Source organism: Calidris pugnax, unplaced genomic scaffold (genome assembly GCF_001431845.1).
Source record: "Calidris pugnax isolate Ruff unplaced genomic scaffold, ASM143184v1 scaffold17, whole genome shotgun sequence".
Taxonomy (NCBI): domain Eukaryota; kingdom Metazoa; phylum Chordata; class Aves; order Charadriiformes; family Scolopacidae; genus Calidris; species Calidris pugnax.
This window is the reverse complement of record NW_015090794.1, coordinates 4371570-4395159: the sequence shown is the minus strand read 5'-3', so window position 1 is coordinate 4395159 and position 23590 is coordinate 4371570. Positions and strand designations below refer to the sequence as shown.

General features: G+C 50.2%; 1 protein-coding gene across 1 annotated transcript in view; it reads right to left on the bottom strand.

The window, feature by feature from the left end:
• Positions 1–23590, bottom strand: part of HS3ST4 (heparan sulfate-glucosamine 3-sulfotransferase 4) — a 72449-nt gene that overhangs the window by 41666 nt on the left and 7193 nt on the right. Inside the window, exon 2 of the mRNA XM_014936191.1 lies at positions 23089–23583. Within this exon, the coding sequence (XP_014791677.1) occupies positions 23089–23583 (495 nt within the window). The remainder of the gene's footprint in view (positions 1–23088; positions 23584–23590) is intronic.

Below are 23590 nucleotides of genomic sequence, written 5' to 3'. Positions count from 1 at the left end.
CTGGAGCGTTTAAACAGCAATAGCAAAGGAACTGGGAAACAGAAAACAGGAAAGAGCAAACGGCTTTTAAACAGTGGAAATGTTCTGCTATGGAGGAGGAGGAGGACTGGAGAGGGAGGATTAGCCATCTATAAATACAAGCAGCACTGAGTTAAAAGGCTAATTAGAATAGCAAAAAGAAATACAGCAGCACATTTCAGAGACTATTTCAACTAACAAAGAGTTTTTCAAATCTGTTTGCAGGAGTGAATATGAAAGAGAAAATTGGATCCCCATGAAATTATTTCAGGAATTGGAGGAGGTAAAAGGTAATGGCAGATCTCTTAAGCAGCTACTCAAGCTGCCTGACATCTTCATCTGTTGCAAAGGTAGAGGGAAAGATGACAGGCCTATGTTTTCACGTCTTGGGAGGAAAAAAGAACTGGTAACAAAGGATGGGTTTGTGAAAAGATGGGGCACAAAGGGAAAGGCCAGGCATTCTTCCCCTGGCAGGCTGGAGAGAAGCAAGGAATCTAATTATTTCAGGCTGAACTGGAAGGTCCTGAGCTCTGCTCTCCCTCAGGGGATGGGGGTCTGTGGTGGCCCCGCGATGCTGTGCATGGAAGGGGGGCACTGCCTCTCACCACAGCCCTGGTGCCATCCCCAGGCCTGGCCCAGGCTGCTCCCAGGGACATCGCAAGTCCCAGAGGTGGCCCCAGCTGCACAAGAGGCAGCTCACAGGGCATCAGAGCCAGCATGGAGCAAAACCACCACCTGTGGAAGCAAGCCATGGAGGTGATTTATTACCTACAGCCTCAGCATATGCCAGAAATTGCTTTTACCTTCCCCAAAAGTTGGAACAGATGGTCCTCAAGTTCCTAGCTGATAAAATATATCCATATATGCACACGCATGTACATACATACACATATCTATACAAATACACACACCCCTGACTGGACACCCCCTGCCCGCCTCATCCCACAAACACTCCTGGCTGGGCTGGAATGCTGCAAAGCAGCGCCATGAGCTGCTCCAGCAATGCCCACGCAGTTCTCTTTCTCTACAACAGACTGGCTTAAATGCTTGTTGACCTGAAGGCTCCTCTCCCAGGCAGGCGTGGAGCTGGCCTTACCACAGGTTGGTTTGCAGCCCTTACCTGGCCTAGGTTTTCTGGCAAAAATTGTGATCCACACGCAACACATCCTGCAGCTCTTCCTGGACTCAGGGTGATGCCAGAGTGCCTGTGAGGAAGGATGTCTCTCTCTATTGCCCAGTTCACTCTGATTTTCACCAGTCTTTTGGATATAGGAGTGTTTCAGCCCTACAAATTGCTTGGGGCTAACCTGAGATGGAGTTTGTCCCACGTACCTGCTGGCCAGAAGCAGCATGAAAAAAGGAAATTGTCACCAGAGCAGAGGTTAGTTTGGATTCACATCCTTCATCTGGGATCCCGGTAGTTCGGGCTGCAGCATGAGGGTGTCATCCCGACCCCTCTGCAGCTGGAGAAGAGGGACTGGCTTCCCCAGAGCTCACATCAAGGTAAACGGCTGAGGATAAACGGGATGACTTTTATTCTTCATCTGTTCATGATCTCACCGATGGCTGCTGTGACCAGAGCCACAGGTCACGATGACATCAGGCCTTTAATGGAACAAAAGGGTGACACCCTGGAATGATTCAAGAACCAGGGACGGGGCCAGGGGGAAGAGGTGGTCACAAGGAGCCGATGTAGAGTGCTGCTGTCTCCTCCCTGGTAGACAGTGTGAGCTGGCTTCCCTGAGCATGCACATGGCAGTGTGCAGACAGGGACACTGCGGTGGCTGGGGAAAGGGCTGGCTGGCAACTTTCTGGAATTAAACTAATTGCATTGCCTAGCAAATCATAACAGCAGCTATGATACTTTGCACTTCTCCAAGGAGGTAGAGTGGCTTTATGAGCGTTAATTAACTCAGACTCATACAACACGCCTCTGAGGCAGGTACAATGAGATCCGCAGAGAAGGGAAATCAGTAGCCCCAGGTCCCACGGCGTGACAGCGCAGAGGCAGAACACACGATCCGGGAGATCCCGCAGTACCCCCAGGAGCAGCTCCCTCCCCGGGGTGCCATTACAGCCCCGGAGTTCCCACTCCCAGGGCTCCACTCTAATTACCCATCCCGGCTCCCTGTACACTCACATCCATATTCATCATGACTTCCTGAAACAAACGTAAGGCAGAACCAGGAGGATTAGTTTTGCTAATAAACAGCCCTCTGTCCTGCCTGGGTCTAGCAGAGTCTGTCTGTCCTCTTCTCCTGACACCCCCACTGTGTCCATTCCTCTACTCCTGCCTGGTGCACCCACCCCAAGCAGCTCATGGGGCCTCACAGCTCCTCATCAGACTGTGCCCAGTGCGTGCCAGGCATGAGGCAGCAGTAGGAGGCAGCGCACGGGTTCTGGATGCTCTAAGCACTTGGGTCTGCATCTTTGTCCTCTCTATGCTAGGAGCCACAGGACTCCATCCAGCAAGGCGCCTGCGTTCGAGGCAGTGTTCTCTTGTGGCATGGAGCAAGGGGGAGAGAAGCAGAAAAATTCACAGACATGCACCTAAATAAAGTATTTTTTAGTGAGTTTCCCTTGAGATGTCAGCAGCTCTTTAATATTATGCTGCCTTTGCTGGCTGATCATGTCATCGCTCCAGCTGGTGGGGAGAGTGGCTGCCAGATGCCTACAGGAAGAGGAAGACAGCAATGTCTCCTCTCGCCTGGAAGACCTGTGCTGGCTCATCCTCAAACACCACTCCTGACTCTACAAAAGAATGGCTTCTTGCAATGGGTAGCAGGATGGCATCAAGAGGCTCAGCAGCAAATAAGTGTAGCCACAGATTGCTGCTCTGTCCCCAAAGGGGAGTGGAGCAGGAGGTCCCAGCCACAAGGTACATAGGATTTTGCCCAGAAATGAAGAGCTTTGCTGGTCTCAAAGGGGTGGAACTGGATGTAGCTTTCTGCATCACACCATCCCTCCAGCCCTGCCCAGCTGGCAGGCTGGGATGGCTGCCCTGTCCCTGGAGATCTCTCCCTTCCTCCAGCAGCCAGCAGGAAGCAAAGGATAAAAGCCACACAGCTGTGCACAGCCCTGCCTAGCTGGCCTCTATCCTAGTCCTGGAGCTGAGGATGTTTGAGATTATTAGAGAGAAATACCATATATATTAGAGAGAAATACCTTATAGATAAAGGGATGCCCTGCCTGCATCCCTCGGCATCCCCCTGTGGTCACTGTCAGGAGGCAGGATTCTGGGCTTGGTGACCTGTCCCCACAATGACCACTTTAAGGTGTCCTGCTCTCCCCACCGCTCTGGTCACTGCTGTCACTCCAGCAGGTGGGAGGCTTTTGTACAGAGCGGGGATGGCTGCTACCAATGTCAGCTTTAATAGCAGACTTCACCTTAGCTGGACAAAAAAGCTCTTTGCCCTGTGGTAAAGCCAATGCGGCTGAGCTACATAAACTCACCAGGTCAAATCTGTCCGTTTGCAATTTGCACTTCCTTAGCATGGGGAAGAAATAGTTATTTCCCCTAATTACATGTTAAATGCCAAATAAATGCCCTATCCTGTATGGTAATTGCAATGTCACTGAGTGATTAATGCCTGCTCTACAAGCTGAGAATCTGCACAACATTTGCAAACCGTAATAACCCAGCTCCCCTGAGTTACCGAGCTCTGCGTGGCCTTTCTGTCACCGGTCATTTGCTGGGCTCTGGTGAGCCAACGCAAAGGGTGGTCTCCAGACCTGCCAGAAAATGTCTGGAGCGGGACACAAGCTGACAAAGAAAGGTAGTTCTGCACCAGGATCAAAGCTGTGGCTACGCCTGACTCACGACCTCACCCAAAAGTTACCCCCCTGGTCATGGTACAGTGGAGGGGGCAGCTGGGCTGCAGGGGCTCTGTGCTTTGCAACAGGACTCGATGATCTCAGAGGTCCCTTCCAACCACTAAGATTCTGTGATTCTGTAACAGCACCGGCTGCTGGACCCTGGCCCTCAACAAGACGTGGGAGCACACAGGGATGGCCCCAATCCCCATGTCCCCACAAAAAGCCCTGGCAGGTCCCTGGGGGCAGGAGCAAAGAGCTCTGTGTGAGCTCCTGGTGCAGTGCCAGACCTCAGCTCCTCACCCCCGGGGTGTGAAGGCACCTGCACCCGTCCCAGAGCGAAGGCTCCTTGAAGCTGCTCGTGCCACAGCCCAGTGACCCATCACGGCGCTGATCGATACGAGGCTGAACATTAAAATTGATTCTCCAGCTGATTTCACGTTCCAGGAGCGAGCAGTGGCCTGGTCCCGATGATTTCTGCAGACTTGCCATTATTGTTTGTACCCAACAATGTGGCATGTGAACAGGAGGGGCTGGCCCCATCACACCCCACGGGCCACCACAGAGCCCAGGACTGAGCCACACTCCCTCACCTCCAGCCGCTCCTGAGAGGGCAGCTGCCAGGGAGGAGGAACGGCTTTCAAGTTGAGTTTTATGTGTATATGAGGGTCTATAACAGTGACACTTGCTAATTACATTTTAGAAAATAACAAAAGGAAATTCTACAGAAAAGCTCAGCATTTAGTCTTCCTCCACACACACACACACAGAGGTTTTTTTTTCTTTTTTAAAGAAATAATCTTTTAAGCATTAAAAAACTCCCCAGTGCTGCTGGTAGAAATGCAGTGTAACCTTGAATTATATGTAGTAGGGCTGGCTTTCATTATTTATTAGCCAGATCAATTAGAATATTCTGTTTGCAGAAGAATATAATCCAATATGTACTTCAAGCACTAACAGCTAAATATATGCTTATTTAAAAATCAATCTAAAAGTCAAGGTTTCCTTTGTAAATCCTTACTACAGATTAAAAAAAAAGGCTTTGAGTGTTACCACCTGCTGAATGCTGTAGTCTCAAGGAGACAGTTATACATTTTAAAACATCTCAAATGGGAATTGATTGTAAAAGGCAAACAATTGCTGAAAACCCCTCCAGGCACAGAGGGCTCAGGGCTAGCTGGCACACGTGAAGGCAGAGTGGCACCCTGGGACCCTGCGGGGGAGAGGGGACAAGCACCCCCTGCCCGGGCAGCAACAGCCACCCACCTCCCTGCACACCGGGGAGGGCACCGGTGGCACCCGGTTGCCACCAGCACGGGGAACGTGCCAGCTGTGCCGAGTGACTCACCACCGGCTCACGGCGTCCCGGCACAGGCTTATTTTTCATTGACTTGCCCGGGCTGACACGGAGCCAAAAGCATCCTCCTGACAGCCCGGCCCAGGATCCGCAGTGTCCTCGCCTTTCTCCCCCGAGTCACAGGTTTCTAAGATTAATTGTCATGTATTATTTATTGACCTCAGCCGTGACCTTGGCCCGGCGCGGTTTCCTCTGCACCGCGGCGACGGCGGCAACAGGCAGCCACTTTGGCAGGGCAGGGGGGCACAGGATGGTCAGTGCCCCAGCCCCAGCCATGCCATGGGGATGCTCAATGGCCCAGAAGATGCCCCAGCTGCTCCCTTCCTGCTCCATTCCCACCCCACACAACCATTTCCCTGGCTGTACCAGCGCTCGCTTTAATCTCTCCCCTGCCACAAGCCCGGCACGGGTGATCTCAGTGAGCTTCCAGGTTCTCCTTCTTTCTTAAGCTCTTTCTCTTTCGTCTTTCATTTTTAAATCTTATCTCCAGGTAAAGAGGGTATTTGACGGGATCAAAAAGTGACCTTTAACAAGGTTAGTGGAGCCTCAAACGATATCCCCGCAAGTTCATGCACACTCAAGCGTTAAAGGGAACGGTTCTTTGATCTCCTGTTCCTCGGTGGAAAAGTTATTTCACAAAGATCTCTGCCAAAAGTGCATGCAGCGGGCTGAGGAAACTTTCTTAAAAACCCGACACCCAGAGTTAGACACAGGTTGTCCTCCAGCTTCTGAGAAAGCAGTCATTAAAAACTTCTGAAGCACTTCTTTCTCTGTTCCAGTTCCCAGTCTCTTGCCAATTCCTGGGTCTAACAGATTTCTGACTATCCCCCATCTTTCACTTAGCTAAATAAAATCACTCAAATGCCTCTTAGGAGAAGCATTACTGCCGTGGAGGGAGGTCAGACAGAAGCAATCAGCATGATTAGAGAGTGATTAGTGGGCTGGAAACGCATCCAAACAGGGTGCAGAACAGAGACCCCGCCGCTGCCTGCTGGGCAGAGATACCACAGCAGAGCTGCCCAGGGACCCTTCTGGCCCTGGGGTTGTGAACAGCCCTGTCACGCTGGGTTTCCCTGATGGATCCTCACTGTGTTGTGTGATGCATGGGCCTGAGGTCCTCCCCGTCATGCTGGGAAAGATGCAGAGGGGACCAGCAGCAAGAGCTCGCGGATGGCAAATCCCTTCCCAAGGAAACTGGGCTATTTGACTTATGAGCAGGGCATCACTCCAGCTTCGGCTGAAACCAAGACCTGCAGACCTCTTCTAAGCACCTAGTTGATTAATGACAGGTGGGACAGGTTGTCCTCCAGCTTCTGAGAAAGCAGTCATTAAAAACTTCTGAAGCACTTCTTTCTCTGTTCCAGTTCCCAGTCTCTTGCCAATTCCTGGGTCTAACAGATTTCTGACTATCCCCCATCTTTCACTTAGCTAAATAAAATCACTCAAATGCCTCTTAGGAGAAGCATTACTGCCGTGGAGGGAGGTCAGACAGAAGCAATCAGCATGATTAGAGAGTGATTAGTGGGCTGGAAACGCATCCAAACAGGGTGCAGAACAGAGACCCCGCCGCTGCCTGCTGGGCAGAGATACCACAGCAGAGCTGCCCAGGGACCCTTCTGGCCCTGGGGGAGTGAACAGCCCTGTCACGCTGGGTTTCCCTGATGGATCCTCACTGCGTTGTGTGATGCATGGGCCTGAGGTCCTCCCCGTCATGCTGGGAAAGATGCAGAGGGGACCAGCAGCAAGAGCTCGCGGATGGCAAATCCCTTCCCAAGGAAACTGGGCTATTTGACTTACGAGCAGGGCATCACTCCAGCCTTGGCTGAAACCATGACCTACAGACCTCTTCTAAGCACCTAGTCGATTAATGACAGGTGGGAGAAGGACGGCTTGGGCAAAGGGCTGATGTGGGCACGTGGTGGCGTGGCTCCTGAGCTTCCACCACGGTGTGGGGTCAACTGGCTGCAGCACCGTGTCCCTCCAGCAGACAAGGAGGGATGGAGGTTGGGGTGTGCTGGATCAGGAGGGCAGTTCCACACTGCCTGGAGCTGGCACTGATGGTCACAGCACCCCCACACCGCCGGCAGGAGGGCGAGGGGCCGCACGTGGGCTACCCCGTCCGCAGCGGAGCTTGGTGGTGCCTCCGCGCATGGCAGGGCGCCCGAAGCGAAGTGAACAGACGGGAGCGGGTGGGCGGGCAGGGATGATACCAGCCTTAATCATTTCCGTGCCACCGTACATGAAGGCAGCAGCACTCAGCCTGCGCCCATCCGCTGCCAAGCGCTGAGCACGGTGGACGAAGGCACCGGCGACTGGCTCCGTGCAGAAGCTGCCCATTCAGCCCAGTCAACCCATTGCAGCTCCGCTGGCCAAGACCAGGTCCCCTTTGCATCCTCTCCACATCCCTTCCACATCCCCATGCTTCTGGGGATAGGGATGAGAGGTGCCAGCTCTGGGTGCTCTGGGACAGGACACTCCAAGCCACCCTCCCATCTCCAGCCTCCGCGTGCACACACACCCCTGCAGCACCTCACCACGGGGATGGCAAAACCACCCCAGGCAGGCCAGCAGCCAAGGGGTTAAAGTGCCTTGTTATTCCTTTCATACCCGGGCTCCACTTATTTGCAGACTGAATTTCCCAGAAGCCAAGGCTTTTTACTAGTGGATCTGCTGTAGAACCATGTTATTATAGATTGCAAGTTCCTTAAAGGTCAGATAACACAATACAATTGAATCATATTAGTGAGCATAGTGGCTTGGTATTTTACTAAGAAAACCCATAAAGCAGATTGTTTGTTGCAGAGAAACATACGTTGTGTAATAAAGTCAGCGTAATTGTCTCCAGAAACAAACAATCTGTTTACAAGAGAAAAACTCCTGTAATTGTGGGTCCTCGGTGCAGCCGCCGTCGGGGCCAGGCACTGGCAGGGTATCGAGGGCAGGCACTGCAAGTCTGTATTTTACAATTTAGGTTACAGTACCTAAATGCATTGCAGAAGACCTAGTAGGGAAATAAACAATTTCCAAGTGTATTGTTGAGAGACAAATATTCAATACTTCATTTAATGTACGGTTTGCAGTCAGTGGTTAATCTAAGACAATGCAGAGCGAGCCGTGTTTCACACCGCTATTAAGGAAATGCAGAATTGATTGTGAGGATGATTGAAGATTTCTGAAGAGCACAATTCCCAAGTACATGATGACCCCTCCTTTTTTTTTTTTTTTCTAATTTGCCTGTAATCTACTCAGACAAATCCTTTTATCACATTTATTTCCTTTCCAAGTTACAACCGGTGTGATTAATTACTTAACTTTGCAGTCCTGCTTACCCTGCTGTACGCTCTAATTTTTCTTCCGTTTAAAACGGTTTTCCATCCCAAATAGACATATTTCCTTTTTAAGCTCCTTTACTTTGTCCCGCTGAAGCTTGCTGTTAATAACCAATCCTACCGGCAAAGCCTCCAGCCAAGGCTTCCCCAGGATCTGCCCATTCCCCCCCCAGTTTCACGATTCCTTCTGGAGGCAGCTGGCACCACAGGCCACCCCGCTCCCCGCTGCAGAGGGGCTTGTGCCTTTCCATGGGGAGAAGAAAAGCACAAAACTTTTCTCAAAAAAGTCGGGCGCTCGCCAGACCCAAGGGGTCACAGCTGTTCCACCAGCCTGGAAATTCTCATTTGGTTCTAGATTTAATCTCATAATGAAAAAGGAATTGGAACCAGCACAACTCTTTTAACCTACCCTAGTCACAGAAAGAAGAGGAAAAGTACTTTTTTTTAAATAAAAAGAAGAATACACAAAGCCACGTCTCCTCTCATCCACCTCTAGCACCCACATTGGCTGTTCCCCATCCAGGGGGAGCAGAGGAGGAGCAGCGTGTGGCTCCCACCTCCCCGTGCCTGTTCCCAGCTCCCTCTCCGCAGCGTCCCAGCCAAACAGCAGCAAAACACACGCGGAAAAGCAATTAGATTTAAATCTAGCTTCCTCTTTTTACCTTGCCTTTCTCTTTTCTCTACTTAGATGCTCTTCAGCATTGTAACTAATATGATTTGTGTTTAGCACAGTGTGAAACGAGAATGATTTATGGGTCTGTTAGCACTACACGGCTACCTGACGCCAGCTCAGCCCCCCGAAAGGGCACTCCAAGAGCAGATTACCGAGCGAGTTCTGGCATTACATGTAATTATTTGTATACCCTGCCCACATAATCACTGTTGTTCTGGCTCTCGCGACGCCTGTGTGCTTTCCTGCGCCACGCTGGGCTCTGCTTTGGGAGAAAACAGGACCGGGACCCTTGACCAGCCCCCAAAGCTGTGCACCAGCCACTGCCCACGCTGCCTCCACAAACGGATCTGCTGGGTTTAAATTGATGTTTCAGCTCAGATTAACTTGTGCCTCAGCTAAAACAAATATGGGCTCAGTCTCTGCATTTCATTACCAACAGCTAATGCAAAAGCTCTGCGTGCTTGAGAAACCATCAGACCCAACTCCTTGAACGTGTCCAGAAGCCCAGCGTGTTCAAGGCCAGCTCAGTGACTCGGGTGCCAAAAACCTATCCAAAGTCTCTCTGGGATCAGTCAAATTTTACCCGTGGCTCTGAAAGCGGCTGTCAGTGAGGATCCCGTGCCTCTGCCCTAGCAAGTGCCCTTCATTAATTCTTAATGCTGCCCCAAGTACATCCATCCAGTGTCCAAGTACATCCTCGGCTTGGCAGCCCGCCCCTGCGAAGCGGGGCAGACAATAAGCAGAGCCCCCCTCCCTTTCCTTCAACCTATAACAAGAAGCCAAATGAAATAACGAAAGAAACTCATTTTAATGCCACAGAGGGAATTGTTTTATTGCTAAAGCAGCAAATAGAACTAATTGAATCTGCTGGAAAAAAAAAAGAAAAAAAGAAAAAATTAAAAAAGAGGAGTGAAGGAAAGGAAAGGATCGGTGCAATGCACAGAGAGAAAGGGCGAGCTGGAGCCTGAATATTCATGGGCCTGGAAACTACAAATCCTTGAATGCAAAATATCTTCATAACTGATAATACTGCCAACAGCGATGCACGCACAGCGCTCAGAGAGGAGGAGTCAGGAATGTTTGCATTTACGATATTTTATTTTTTTTTAAAGTAGTATTATGGAACAAATTCTCTGGTTCATTAAACTGCTTTGCACCTCCCTGGTAAAACAGAACAGCCTGGGAGCGAGCACCGTGGCTGGTGCCAATTCCCACCTGCAGCTGAGCACAGGGCAAGGCTGGGCAGGACAAGGTGCCCACGCTGCCTGCTGGGCAGGCAGCAGCACCCAGAGGAGCTCCACCAACCCCCAGGATACCTGGTTCATGGGCACCAGGCACCCTGGGGCAGTTCTGGTGTCTGCCAGGGACAGGCAGGGGGGAGTGGGCAGCTGCCTGCAGGATTAGGGGGCTGCAAAGGCAGCTGGGATGCTCGGTCCCCGCGGCAGGCTGAGCGCAGTCCCGCATGGCCGGGCTCCAGAGCTGGGGCACTTCATCCCAAATCACTTCCCATTTCACATCTTGCCAGTTAAACCTGCCACAAGCTTTTTAACGCACACTTTTCGGTCAACCTTAATTTTCAGTGGCAACGTATATATTAATGTAGGGGGTTGCATTTTAATTAAGGCAGCATTCACGATCTTCATTACAATACTAAGTCATCCAGCAAGAAACACCAAGGATATAAATCCCGTTAATGAAGAAGGAGCCACATATTCAGCACTGTACATCGAAGCACAGAGGCACCAATGTACAAAATAACTGCAACATAAAGTGCAAGGGGGTGTTCCCGGAGAAAATCTGGATTAGAAATGGAATTTATATATATAATATATATAATACCACACAGCATTAATTTGGCACCACCACACCTGCAGGCCCTGAATCTGCATCCCGAAGGCTCAGCAAACAGCCTGTTGTACCTCAGTCTGCTTTTTTCCTCCCTAGAAAAAAATCAAGGTACAGCCAGGCTGCATGGGTTTGCCAGTTGGGGCTGCACAGTGCCCAGGCTCCTCCTGGCCGCCGACACCAGGAGACAGGAGGGGAAGGTCTGCAGAGACCCTCCGCCAGCAGAGCTGCAGGAGAAGGGGGGTTTTCCCACCGCCAGCTCCTGCAGAGCACTGGTGCACCCTCCTTAGTGGTAACTAAGTGGGGGCTGAGCTCTCCCCAAGCTCGCTGGAGGACAGAGCCGCAGGGTGAAATCCCCCTCTGCAGAGCCTCCCAGTCCCTCCCTGCACCAGCATCCCGAATCCTCACCCTCTGGGCACAGCAAGGAACTTCACACTCTCCTCAGCCTGTGATGCACTCTAAGCATTAGCACATGTTAATAGGGGGCATTGGCAGAGCCGCGCTGGGAAGTGCCTCAGTGGGTTACCCTGGGGAAGGACCTCGAACCAGGCAGCAGAAGACTTGCATCCACCCTGGTGCCCTGCGGGGACCTCGGCCAGCAGGAATCCCCCACTCCTGAATACATTACCCTGACTGCAGTCAGCAGCTTTGAACTCCAACATTAATAGATGAGCTCCTTAAACACTCTGGCAATGGGAAAGCACTTTCTCACCGTTGCCTACCACAAAAAATGGCTGAAGAATTTCTGTTCGGGTTTTCCAAATGAACCAGTCTGTAGCAGAGACAGGGATGGCCTCCCACAGAGACAACCGCATCTCAAGATGCGAGTGTTTCAGAATATTATGTGGGAACAGAGTAATAATAAAACACTTTGATGTAACTTTACCAGCAGTGGCTCTAGCAGAAAAGCCTGTAATGATCTAATAACACATTTCCCCTGCTGCCACTCCAGCCTCAAGAAATCCAGGGTAGTTTGAGCCTTAAATCCATCCCAGCTCTTCCTTTGTCATTAATTGTTAGGCTATTTGTATTACACATTTTACATACCAAATAGACTCCAATTTCATGGTGGGCTAGACTGCAGAAATGCCTCTTTTAATCTTTCTAATTCTAAAGTAGTATAAAACTTTAATATTTTCTAATGGAGTATACATTTACTCACATCTAACAATATCACTACAATTTAGGAGCAATAAAAGTCAAGCTCCTGTCTGTATGATAAGCTTGCAGCTTTATTTCCAAAGTTCAATCAGTTAACCTAGGAGAGCAATAGCTTCCCTACAATGAGTAACGATGCAGAATAATATTTAGATAGAGATAAACCCTTTTTGCATAGGAAATTGCATTACGATTTGCTGGGTCTTAGAAATTCTCAGTGAGATGCGTTAGTTTACCAACGAAGTTATTGCCTCAGGCTTTTTTTTTTTTTTCCACAGTGCTTTGATTCTTTTCAGGGGCTTCTAGAGGATTTTGAGCTGAGTAAGGAACCTTTATTGTTCCTGATCCAGGCGGGTGTAGCAGACCCAGCAGCACTGCCTGCGCGTCCTCCTCCTAAGCCCATTCACCAGCAGAGCTGGCTGGGCTGCAGTGGGTGGAAGAACATCCCAAAAAGCAGCTCCAGGAAAGGACCGGACCCCCATCTTGGGTCATGACTGCTCAGCCTGGGGCTCTCTGCCCATCATAAGGGAGAGGTGGGCAGGGTGGCAGCCAGATACTGCCCATGCCACTGGCCAGGGACTTCTTGGGCTCCTGTTGAGTGTTTGCCCTATCAGGCCCAGCTGCCCGGTGGGGGGAACACACACGCAGCCATTAATGAAGACTGGTGAGCAAGAACGCTGCCAAGTGCCTCCCCTCCACTGCTGGGCCCTGGGCATGTTTAATCCCCTCCTGCCCACAAACCAGGCCAGTATCCAGCACCAGCCACTATGTTTACACAGGACCATAGAATGGTTAGAGTTGGAAGGGACCTTAAAGATCATCAAGTTCCAACCCCCCTGCCCTGGGCAGGGACACCTTCCACCAGACCAGGTTGCTCAAAGCCCCATCCAGCCTGGCCTTGAACACCTCCAGGGATGGGGCAGCCACAACTTCTCTGGGCCACCTGTTCCAATGTCTCACCACCCTCACTGTAAAGAATTTCTTCCCGATACCTAATCTAAATCTCCCCTCTTCTGTCACACCAGCTAAAGCACCTTCCCCATCACACTGTCCAGCTCCCCTAGAGCTTCTGGACTTTGTGCTCCTCTGTTGACTGCAGCAGTTTGCCTTTCTGTATGTTTTAAACAGCTGAGGTAAAAAAGGCAGAGCATTTTCCTGGGGTGCCTCTGTCCCCTCTGCGTATCACCTGGCTCTGCGACCCCCCCCAGACCACAGAGCAGCAGAGTAGAGGCAGCAGTTGGTGATTTGGGATTAATACAGTCCAAATAAATAGCCCAGAAATTAGCTCAGAGGTGCAAGTGCTGACGGTGCAGGTGAGCGGCAGTGGGATCAATGCTGGCACTCCCTGGGGGACAGACCAAGCGGGGATGAACCAAAGGCCAATTAAAGACCTCCAGCAGCAATGACTTCAGGATCCACGGTCTGCCATCAGCATCTCATGAGTCAGCGCTTTGGATGTAAATGGGTCAGTTCGTTTTTAAAAAAGTGAGACCGGAGCAGAGTAATTCACAATTAATAACCTGCCCAAGTGCTGCAGCCCCTGCTACCCCGAGGTGAGCCAGGCAGTGACTCCTCTTCCCATGTTCAGGGGCTCAGAGGTGGGTCCTGAACGTGGAGGTGGCAGCGGGACCTCCCGTGGTGTGGGGGGCACCTGGGGGAGCCCCCAGAGCTTCTGGAGCTGGTGCCTCCTTGCAGTTGGCGTTACACAGATTGGGTGGTTTTGGTCTTTTCTTTGGCTGGGTGATGGCAGCTCGTGCTGTCAGCTCCTGAATCCAAATGCGAATTTAACACGCACTTCTGACGCCGGTGTTCGCTTTCCATGAACGTGCTGGCTGCTCAGCTTAATTATATGAATGTCCATCAAGAACAAATACAGAGAGGGCAGAGCTGAGGCTGAAATAAAGTTATTTGCGATGTGGATGAACACTAATAGAAAGTATATTATATTACTGTACTCATCTCAATGCAAGATGAAAGGAAATATGCTCTAAAACAAAGGAGAGCTGTAAATTCAGGCTACGGGAGCAACATCGCTCCACTCGGATCTGAAATGATTACCCGCTAATAAAGGAGGGGGCCAAGTCCACTGCAGCCTGGCTCTGGAGGGAATGAAAATCAGATTTTGGCTTGAAATGTGTTACAGCAATCTCTGTAATACAAAATAAAGTCTGGCAGATGGAGTTATTTTTATCCAAAGCCAGCTCTGTTTAGTAGGTTTGTGGCTATAACTGATATCCCTTTGCTATTTCCTCTTCCCCCCAGTGCCCCTGCCTCAGTTTCTCCAAGGCACTGACGAGATTCGAGCAGACAGCCATGAGTATATTTTGGGAGGATCCTACATTACTTAGCTGTAAAAATCAATTTTGAATTTTGCATCCGCCCTCAGCATTCGGCCTGTTTATATTGCCAAATAAATTCTTTAAAGAAGTACTGTACTTCACAGGAGAGCTTGTCAAGGTAAATACCTTCATTTACATAAAATGTGACTAGCAATTGAAATGTTAAAGCCATAAAGAGCAAGTTTATGATCCATCCTTGATGCTTGGATGTATAATATGACAAGGGGGAAAATAGTGCGCCTTGCAACATTTACTAAATTGGTGTGTTGACTCTGGGGATGGAAATAAGAGATTTGAAAAAACAGGTTGGAGGGGGTTTTTTTGAGGTTGGTTTTGTTGTGGTTTTCTTTTTTTTTTTTTTCTTTTTTTCTTTTTTCCATAAATACAAATCCTTTCCACAGCCTTCAAACAGTTGGGTTTTAAATACTCTCCTTCAGCTTGGAAACGGCAGCTACCTAAACAAACAAACAGATGGCTGGGCTGCGTGGGAAGGAGCTACCTGGCACGTGGGGCTCCCCAGGGGATCCTCGCCTTGGGTCACAGCGAGGGACAGGACCCCGGCAGGTGAGGGGCGCCCTGGCCACACACTCCCACACATTGGTGTCCCCTGAATAAGTGGAAAGTGGTGGTTACACACCATTACGTGTACAGCAGAGGTCTGAGAGGCAGTTCCTGCAGCCCTGTCGCTCACGGCCAACTTTGCCATCCTCAGGGAGGCTGAGCTGCTCCCGGCACAGGTCATGGGGACCCATCCTGCCTGGGCCTCTCTACATCCCACGCACCAGAAGCAAAGGCACCGCCACGCTTTGCTGGGGCTGGCCCCCACGCCTTTGATCTAAATGGTAATTTCTCACTGTGACTGAAAAGATAATTTAGGGTTTTCTATCAAACTTTTTAAAAGGGAGGGGAAACCAATTTTAGCCACTTCAAATCCTAAATAGTACTTTTGAAAAAGTGAATAAAAAGGATGAAATGGACTGCTGCCTACCTACACACCACAGTGAAATTATAATATCCACACTTAATGCTCTGGAAAGTTTGATAGTGCATGTTCCTCACCTGAACTCAGTACAAACATTTCAGCCGTTCATTCATACTCGTACCCTTCTCAATTCATTGAAACCACTTCAAGCAAAAATCATTTGAAAGAAATTACCTCTGTGTATTACACCACGAGCAGTGAGAAATGTCCCACATGAGCCTCTCCAGCCCCCAAAGCAATAAAATTTCTGCTGAAGTGCATGATATAATGACTCAGGGAAAAGAAGTCCCCATGACAACAAGAGGTAAGAGAAATCCATGAAAAGCAAAAGACTCCGACCTCTCTCGATACAAGGTGTCACCAATTTGTGCTAGAGTTTTCACTTTGAAAATCAAAAGCCTTTGTCCGTAACTTTCTTTGAGAACCTGTTGTTCCTCCTTTGCTAGTCTGGGCTTCGAACAGAGCAGAACAACCCTCGCTAAATCAGAAACCGAGCGGGGGTCAGGCTCATCATTTAAACCCATGAATGCAACCAACTGACTCTTTGCCTTCCTCTTTTCCAAGGGGGCTGTTTTTCCCCAGGCCTATTTTTGGATTTTCTGTAGCATCTACATGCTCGACCGCTACTGCATTCACACACGGAGCAAAGCTCACAAACTTTGACACCACAAATAACACGAACTATTAGCAGCAAAGCGCTGTAGTGTTTACTTAGTGGATTATTGAGCAAAATTCTACAGAAAGAGAAAATACAGTGCAACAGCTAGTTTATTTTAGGCCTGGCAACATATGCTGGTTCCCTACATGCTCCAAGGGATGCTCCAAAAGTTATCGGGAGAGGCATTTTTGCCTCGCTTGGCTGATTTTCTGAGCCCTGGGTTCATAACCAGGGCTGGGCTGGTCCAGTTCATGGCATCTGTGCTCATGCCAAGGCTTGGAAGGGGAGCAGGGCAGGACCCAGCTGGGTGCGATGGTGGGATGTGGCCCTGGTGCATCCCCCCTCCACCCTGCCAAGCGAGCAGTGCCAGCCACATCCCTGCCAGGGCTGCCAAGGGGCTCCAAGACGCAGCTGTGCTGCCTCCCTCATCACCTGCAAGCAAACACATTTTACAGGGAGGCAGAAGCAGCGACGGGCTCTGCAGGAGCGGGTGCTGCCCAGCTCCCCCCTGCCAGCGTGTTGCCCCTCACACTTCTCTCACTCTCTTTGCGAGAAGCGCGAGCACAGCGTGGAGGGGCTGCGGGTGCTGGAAGCAGCTGCTATTCCCATGGCTACAATCGAGCAGCCTGTGGATAACCATCATCAGGTGATAAAACACTGCAAAGAGGCACGATTCATTCCTCCATCCCACCCTTTGGGCTGAAACTGAGCAGAAAGGCAGGGAGAAGACTGCTGCCCAGCAAGAGTGCAGGGTGGGCTCCCCTGGCCCAGCACACAGGGCAAGGGCAGAGACTAGGAGACCCCCCCAGCTCTGGCACACTCTGGCTATAGAAAGAAATCCATGCCTGATGCTGGAGTGGCCTCTCTCCAGCCCCTAGATAGGGGGAAACATAGGAACCGACCAGCGAAGAGCCTCACCCCTGCCTCACAGCCTCCAGCCTGTAACCCAGGTCAGCTCAGACCCTCCAGAAGCTTTACCCAGAGCTGGAACCAGGCTTGGGTGGGAGGTCGGTGCTGCACACGTATGCTTGCTCTGCATGGAAGACTGGGGCTAGAAAAAAAAAAAACAGTGCACATGTAGGATCTAACCCAGACCTAAAGGTTTAGGAAAGGTGAAGGAGACAGAGTATTGAAAGAGCTGTGCTACATGGAAATACTCGTACAGTCTTCAACCCAGATTAATCCCAATGCATTGGATCCACAGAGGAGGGAGGGCAGCTGAGTCACTACATTTCAGCAAAAGCCAACTCACAGCAGGTCCCAGAAAAAAAAAAAAATCAATACACTTTTCCTAAGTTGCCAGGAGTGCAAAGGGCACAGTACACTGGGAAAGCCTTTTGCAGAGAAATACAGCAGTTACCAGGCTTCTGCGGCGATGCCCGTCATTAGCAGCAAACCCCGATCTATCTGCCCGCTGTAGGTGTTCCCCCAGTGCCCATCAGCACCACTCACTGCCCTGATGGAAGCCGTTTGATTTTCTGACTACCCTGAGCTGATCGGAGAGGCACAAGCATTACCCAACAACACAATTACTGCTCACGGTGAGGGTCACACTGTGTGGGACCCGAGGCCGAGATAGCCCCAAGCCATTGCTGTCCCACAGCTGTTAAGGGATGCTGCAGGGGGGTCTCCTCACACAGCCTGGGACACGACAGGCACCGTTTGCAGCCGTGGTGGCAAGAGCTGGCCACTCTGAGGTAGGATCAGCTCCAGAGCAGCGCAGCAGGAGGGCAGGTGAGATGGAGAGCAGCCCCCGGGAGGAACAGAGCCCGTTACAGCGATAACAGTGCATGACAGCAGCTTCCCCAATACAGACGAGTTTAATGTCCACAGGGACACAACTGAGAGCTTTGGCTCCGCAGCCACAGCCAGCTGCTCCTTGGAACCGCTGGCTGGAGAGCACATGTTTATTACTGGCAGAAGAGCTCCCTGTCATGGTATTATTCATTATTTGTATGAGGGTAGCAGCTCACAGAGTAACACACAGGCCTGACTGTTAGGGAGAATGCTCCAAAAAAACCCAGACAGGCGGTGAAAATAGCATTAGGCATGCAAACCATTTCGTTGCCTGTCACAGCGGCTGCTCCCTGCAGTGGCTGCAATGGGACCGCTCCACGCATAAAGCTACGCCCCTGTATAAGTGCTTAACGTATGGAGGCCTAGGGCAGAGTGAGAGGAACATGGTCTAATTAGAGAGACATTGCTGCAGCTTCTCTGCGAAGGCTCCACTGAGAGGGAGGCAAGAGGTAAAACAATGCGTATGTACACATAGAATTCAACTCCTGATTATTTGGAACAATATTCAAATCAGCGAACTTTAAAACTCCCCAACTTAAGCTCACCACTATAAGGCACTCTCTTTGCTTTGTGGAGACCATATTTTTGTTAAGACTGCAAATTTGTTTTCAAAATACCATTACGAATCCCCAGTTTTCTCCTAAACGTAGGATGTCAAGATCTTTGCTTTGTGGAGACCATATTTTTGTTAAAACTGCAAATTTGTTTTCAAAATACCATTATGAATCCCCAGTTTTCTGCTAAACATAAGATGTTGAGATAGCCTTGGAAGTGTGACCGGCCAAAACTGAACCAGCTCCCTGTGCTGAACCTGCAGGCAGCTGGGAACACTGGAACTCTGGGCTGTTCCACTCAGCTCAGAGAGCTGTGGAGATGCCAAAGTGCCAAGGTCTACTGTGCTGGGCATTCACACCAGCAAAATGACCCACCTAAAGCACCAGCTGTCCCAGTGCTAAAAGCTCCTGCTCTCTTCACACAGCCACCTGAAAGCTTTTATCTTCTGACACCTCCAGATTGTTCACCAGCAGCATCTGAGCATCTGGATGTGTCAATGTCTGCACCCAGGAAGCCATCCCACCACTGAAACCACTGGCGGAGGGGTGCACAGCAACTGTGCCATGCCAAGAGAATGGCCTCCCCTTCTTCTCTAGTCACATAAAGCCACCGGAGACCACACCAAAGCCAGGGCTCCTCTGCAGACCCCAGGTCCAGCCCTCTGGTACGTGGCCTAACGACTGTCACAGCAGACACCAAACCAAGGCCTCCAGCACTGCAAGGTGACAAACCAGTCCAAGTGTCAAACACTGTGGGCAGTTTGCAGTTCCTGTTATCCACAAAATCCTTTTGTGCTTGTGTACCCTTGTTTCATGCCCAGGCAAGGAACTCAGTCATATTCCAGATGCTGCTTCTTTTGGTGCTGGTAATGAGCATTTGTAGTTGTAAGCTAAATTCCTTCTGTGCTCAGAGGCCTCCAAAGTCTCCCCATCGTTCTGCTGTCCTTGTTGCACTCTCAGAAAGGCTCTCACAATTCATTTCCAACTTCAGGATAGCTTGGGGCAGAGCTCACAGCATGGGACATGCCCACTGAGGCATGAGCATCGCGATGGAGAGAGCATGTCACCCATGCAAACGCCTCCAGTCCAGCCTGGCCACAGGGTACATGCAGGGGGGTTACCAGTGCCTGGGCTCAGTGGCCAACAAGAGCTTCTCTGGGCATGTGAGGAAGCAGGAGGACACTTGGCACTGGCTAAAAACCAGCAGCAGTTCCTACAGGGAATGACGGCGCGTCCTGTGGGTTAGAAGGAACGAGCGAGTGAAAGCGAGCTGCCAGCAACTTCCAAAGGAAAGGCAGGAACCTGCTCCTTGCCACAACCTTTGGCCACAGCAGGACCGAATTCTGGCATATTGTAAGGGGTGAAGTCAGCCAAGTTCATCACTGAAGATAATATTTCCTGCCAGCTATCAGTGTCCTGGACTTAAGAGGGCGAGATGAAGATATGCAAGTAATACATATCCCAGAAAAAGGTACTGCCACGCTGTTAACAAAAGGAAAGGCTAAAAGTCATTTCCCACTCAGCCTATAACACACTGTTCAATAGTGGTCAAGTTACATGCTGCATTAAGAAAAAAAAAGAAAGGAAGCTAGGAAATTTATCAACAAAATTTAAAGTACATGGAGATATGAAGTGCAGTTTAAAAAAAGCTGTATCACTGAACTTGTCCTTCAGACAGCCCAACGTCAGGATGTACGGAATCACAAATTACACGTACACCAACAATTCTGGCAGCATAACACTACCCAACCAAAAGAGGCCGTCGACCCAGTTCCCATCAGTGTGTGTGCAGGAAGACCTCAGTTCAGTAATTTCTACACCAACTTTGACTGCAGAGCTGAGGCAATCTCAGACAGCACAGCTTTCCCTAAAGGTTAGCAGGAAAACAGAACAGACTGCAGAGAGCTGGTGTAACAGGCTTGCCACGCTGCACCAGCCAACAGGCAGAAAGCTATATTTGCACTAACTTCAGCCTCTGACTACTGTCCTGATATAGATCCTGGACACAGTGTTCATAGCCAACTAACCTCAAGGCATGAATAACGCCGCATGAGACACACACAAAAGAAATGGTAGCGTTTAGGTGCCGTCTCCATTTCACAGATGGAGAAACCAAGGTGAGGAAACTGCTTCTTTTCCCCACAGCTCTGCCAGAGTAGAAGGTATTCTCAGCACTGAATAACAAAGCAAGGAATCCTGAGGGGCTGCTGTTTCCTTATTTCACTACGTAAGAAAAAACTTGACAGTATTAAAAGCTAACAGTTTATAATGCATACAAAGAAGTGTTATATGCAAAATAGAAACCAACGATAGAAGTCACTGTAAGGAGATGCTGGTATAAACACTTCAATAGTTGCTTCTTTGCTTAAAGAAAATTGACATTTCTGCGGATAGGAAAAATTACTCTACTTGGGACACAGCTGCTAGCAGTCAGCCTCCTTGGTGCACTCAATCAGGTAATCTCAGAGAAGGTCAGGAAGAAATAGCTGCTACTGTGGATGGCAATCTCTCCCCCTCACTCCATTTTTGTGTAGTATTTGTACAGCACCAAGAGCACCAGCCTCCTGGTCCATGATGATGGCCCGGTACCGGTACAGCACCAGAGGAAACCTGTTGCTCCCGCTAAGGTGCAGATCACCAACACTGTGAGACCTGGTGTCCTGTCCCAGCAAGGCTGAAAAACTTTTCTGAGGAGAAGCAAGCTGTTTGGGTTGGGCAGGTGTGTAGGTTAAACAATCAGGGCAAATCCTGATGGCAATTAAGCAGTAATTTGTTTATCCTGCAACCAGAGAATCCATCCCCCAGCCTAGTCTGCCCATGACCCTCACAAATCAGCTCCACGGAACCTTTTTCTTTTCCCACCTCTCCACCTGTGCACTGTAGTACCACTGCTAGAAATGAGCTAAACAAACCACAGAGCTACTGCAGGGATGAAAATTTCAAAATGCATTCTGCAAATGAAAACCTGTGTGTGCCTTTTACTCCACAAGAGGAGTTATATCCACTCCCTAGCCCTTTTCTTGTAGCCTGACTTTAAAGATGAAAAAGCAGCTGTTTGCCATTTTCAGTACTTGATCTTCTTCTGCCTGTTTTGAACAAAACCAAGCCTTTTTATATGCCTCTTTCTAGCCTCTTCCAGCAAGTTTCTAAACTTCTTTTTCAAGGCAAGCCTTTCCTGCAGGAAAACTGAGTAAAATAAGATACTGTGTCTGAAGTTATATATATAAACACAATAACCACAGTCAATCCTTTATTCCTTCCCCATGTTGGTACAGCACACTGAAAACACTCTCAGAGACAAATGCGCTTTCTCAGTGCTGATCTCCACTTTATTGAAGTCCCTCAAGAAAATCCCTCAGCGTTTTAACAAAGCCAAGTGGATGCTACACCAAATAAGTGTTATGAAGACTTTACTTCTACAACTGCCACAGAAAATTGCCTGGAGGTCCTCACATTTAAATGCCATTGACATGAAGACTGTACTCTATTTTAATAAAGAGTGACCAGATAATCCAAACAGTAACTAACTTGCTGCCTCTATTTTTTCCTTCATTTTCAGAGCAGCTAAACAGCTAACATCCTAAGCACAACAGGAAGAGAGAACTTAGCTTAGCCAGAGACTATTTCTTAAAAACTTGTATGGGTTGCCTTTAACTGTAAACTACAGAATTTAACTGTAATTTAACTGTAAACTACTAGTAATTTGCAAGTTCCACTAATGTACTGCATTCTTTTTAGTTTTGAGATTTTTAAAGAGAGACAGAAACCCTGAGCCATCACAATTCATTGATTTGCCAAGGCACTTAACACTTCATTACTGCAGTCCAGTATTTTCTAATAATCAGGACTTTCAGCATAAGATACCCTTAAAATGTTACAGTATGTCAGACAACACTTAAAGACTTCTTCGTGAACAGAATTAGATCTTGTCAATGGAAAAAACTTTCTGACACGGAACTTGTTGAATAAAGAGTAAATCTTATTTGTGAAGTGAACCTTGCAGCTCGTATGAAAGCTGACACCCTTCTTCACTTCAAAGCCCCTATCACCACCTGGAACAACTTGCAACCTTGTTTATTTCAGTAATTATTAATTACTGACCTATTTATACATGTTTTACACCAAGTGCAGCTGAATTGCTACAGTCTGCTCAAGCACTCTGTGCACAGGAGTTACAGAAGAAGGATGTTTTTACACGTTTTCTGCCTTCCCATCAGAACACCGCATTTTCAATCACGACAGCTGTCAGGCGAGGCACGAACGCGATCGCCTGCTCTGCCCTGACAGCGCGGTTCGGCTGTCGGGCTACACACCCGCCACGTCCCCACGGACCCACGGGACGGTCCCGGGACCCGCCACGGCCCCCGACTCGCCATCGTCCAGGGCCCCGCTCCCACCCCCCAGCCACCTACCAGGGCCACCCGGGGGGAACCGGGAATCTCCTGCCCCACGGTCCTCCGGGACCCCCCGCCCCAGCGCTCACGGACACACACCCTTCCTCCCCTGTCCCCCGCGGTGGGTCGGGACATCCCCGCGCTTCGCGGCCAGAGCCCCCGCGCCCTCACCTGTACCACTCCAGCCCCTTCTCGTAGTTCCTGTCGAAGAAGTGGGGCTCGGTGCCCACGGCGCGCACGTCGGGGTGAGCCCGGATAGCTTCCAGCAGCGCCCGCGTACCCCCTTTCTTCACCCCGATGATGAGGGCTTGCGGCAACCGCTTCTCCCCGTAGTCCGGCGTGGTGCTGCTGCTGCTGCCTCCGCGGTTCCCCGGGCTGCCGGCCCGGCTCAGCTCCTCGTCCGTGGTGCTCGACTCCTGCGGGTCCCTCTCGAAGGCTCCGCTCTGCGCCGTGATCACCTCCCCGGGGGCCAGCGGAGTCCGCAGCCAGGCGCCCGCCGCCCCTTCACGGCTGCCGTTGGAGGCCCGTGTCGGAGCCGCGGAGGGGGCCGGGGCGCCGGTGCTGCTTGGCGGGCTGGCGGGGGAGCGCGGGGCCACCGTGCCGGGGAGCGCGGCAGGGGAACGCGGCGCCCCAGGGACCGCCGTGCCGGGAAGGGCGGCGGGGAATCTCGGGG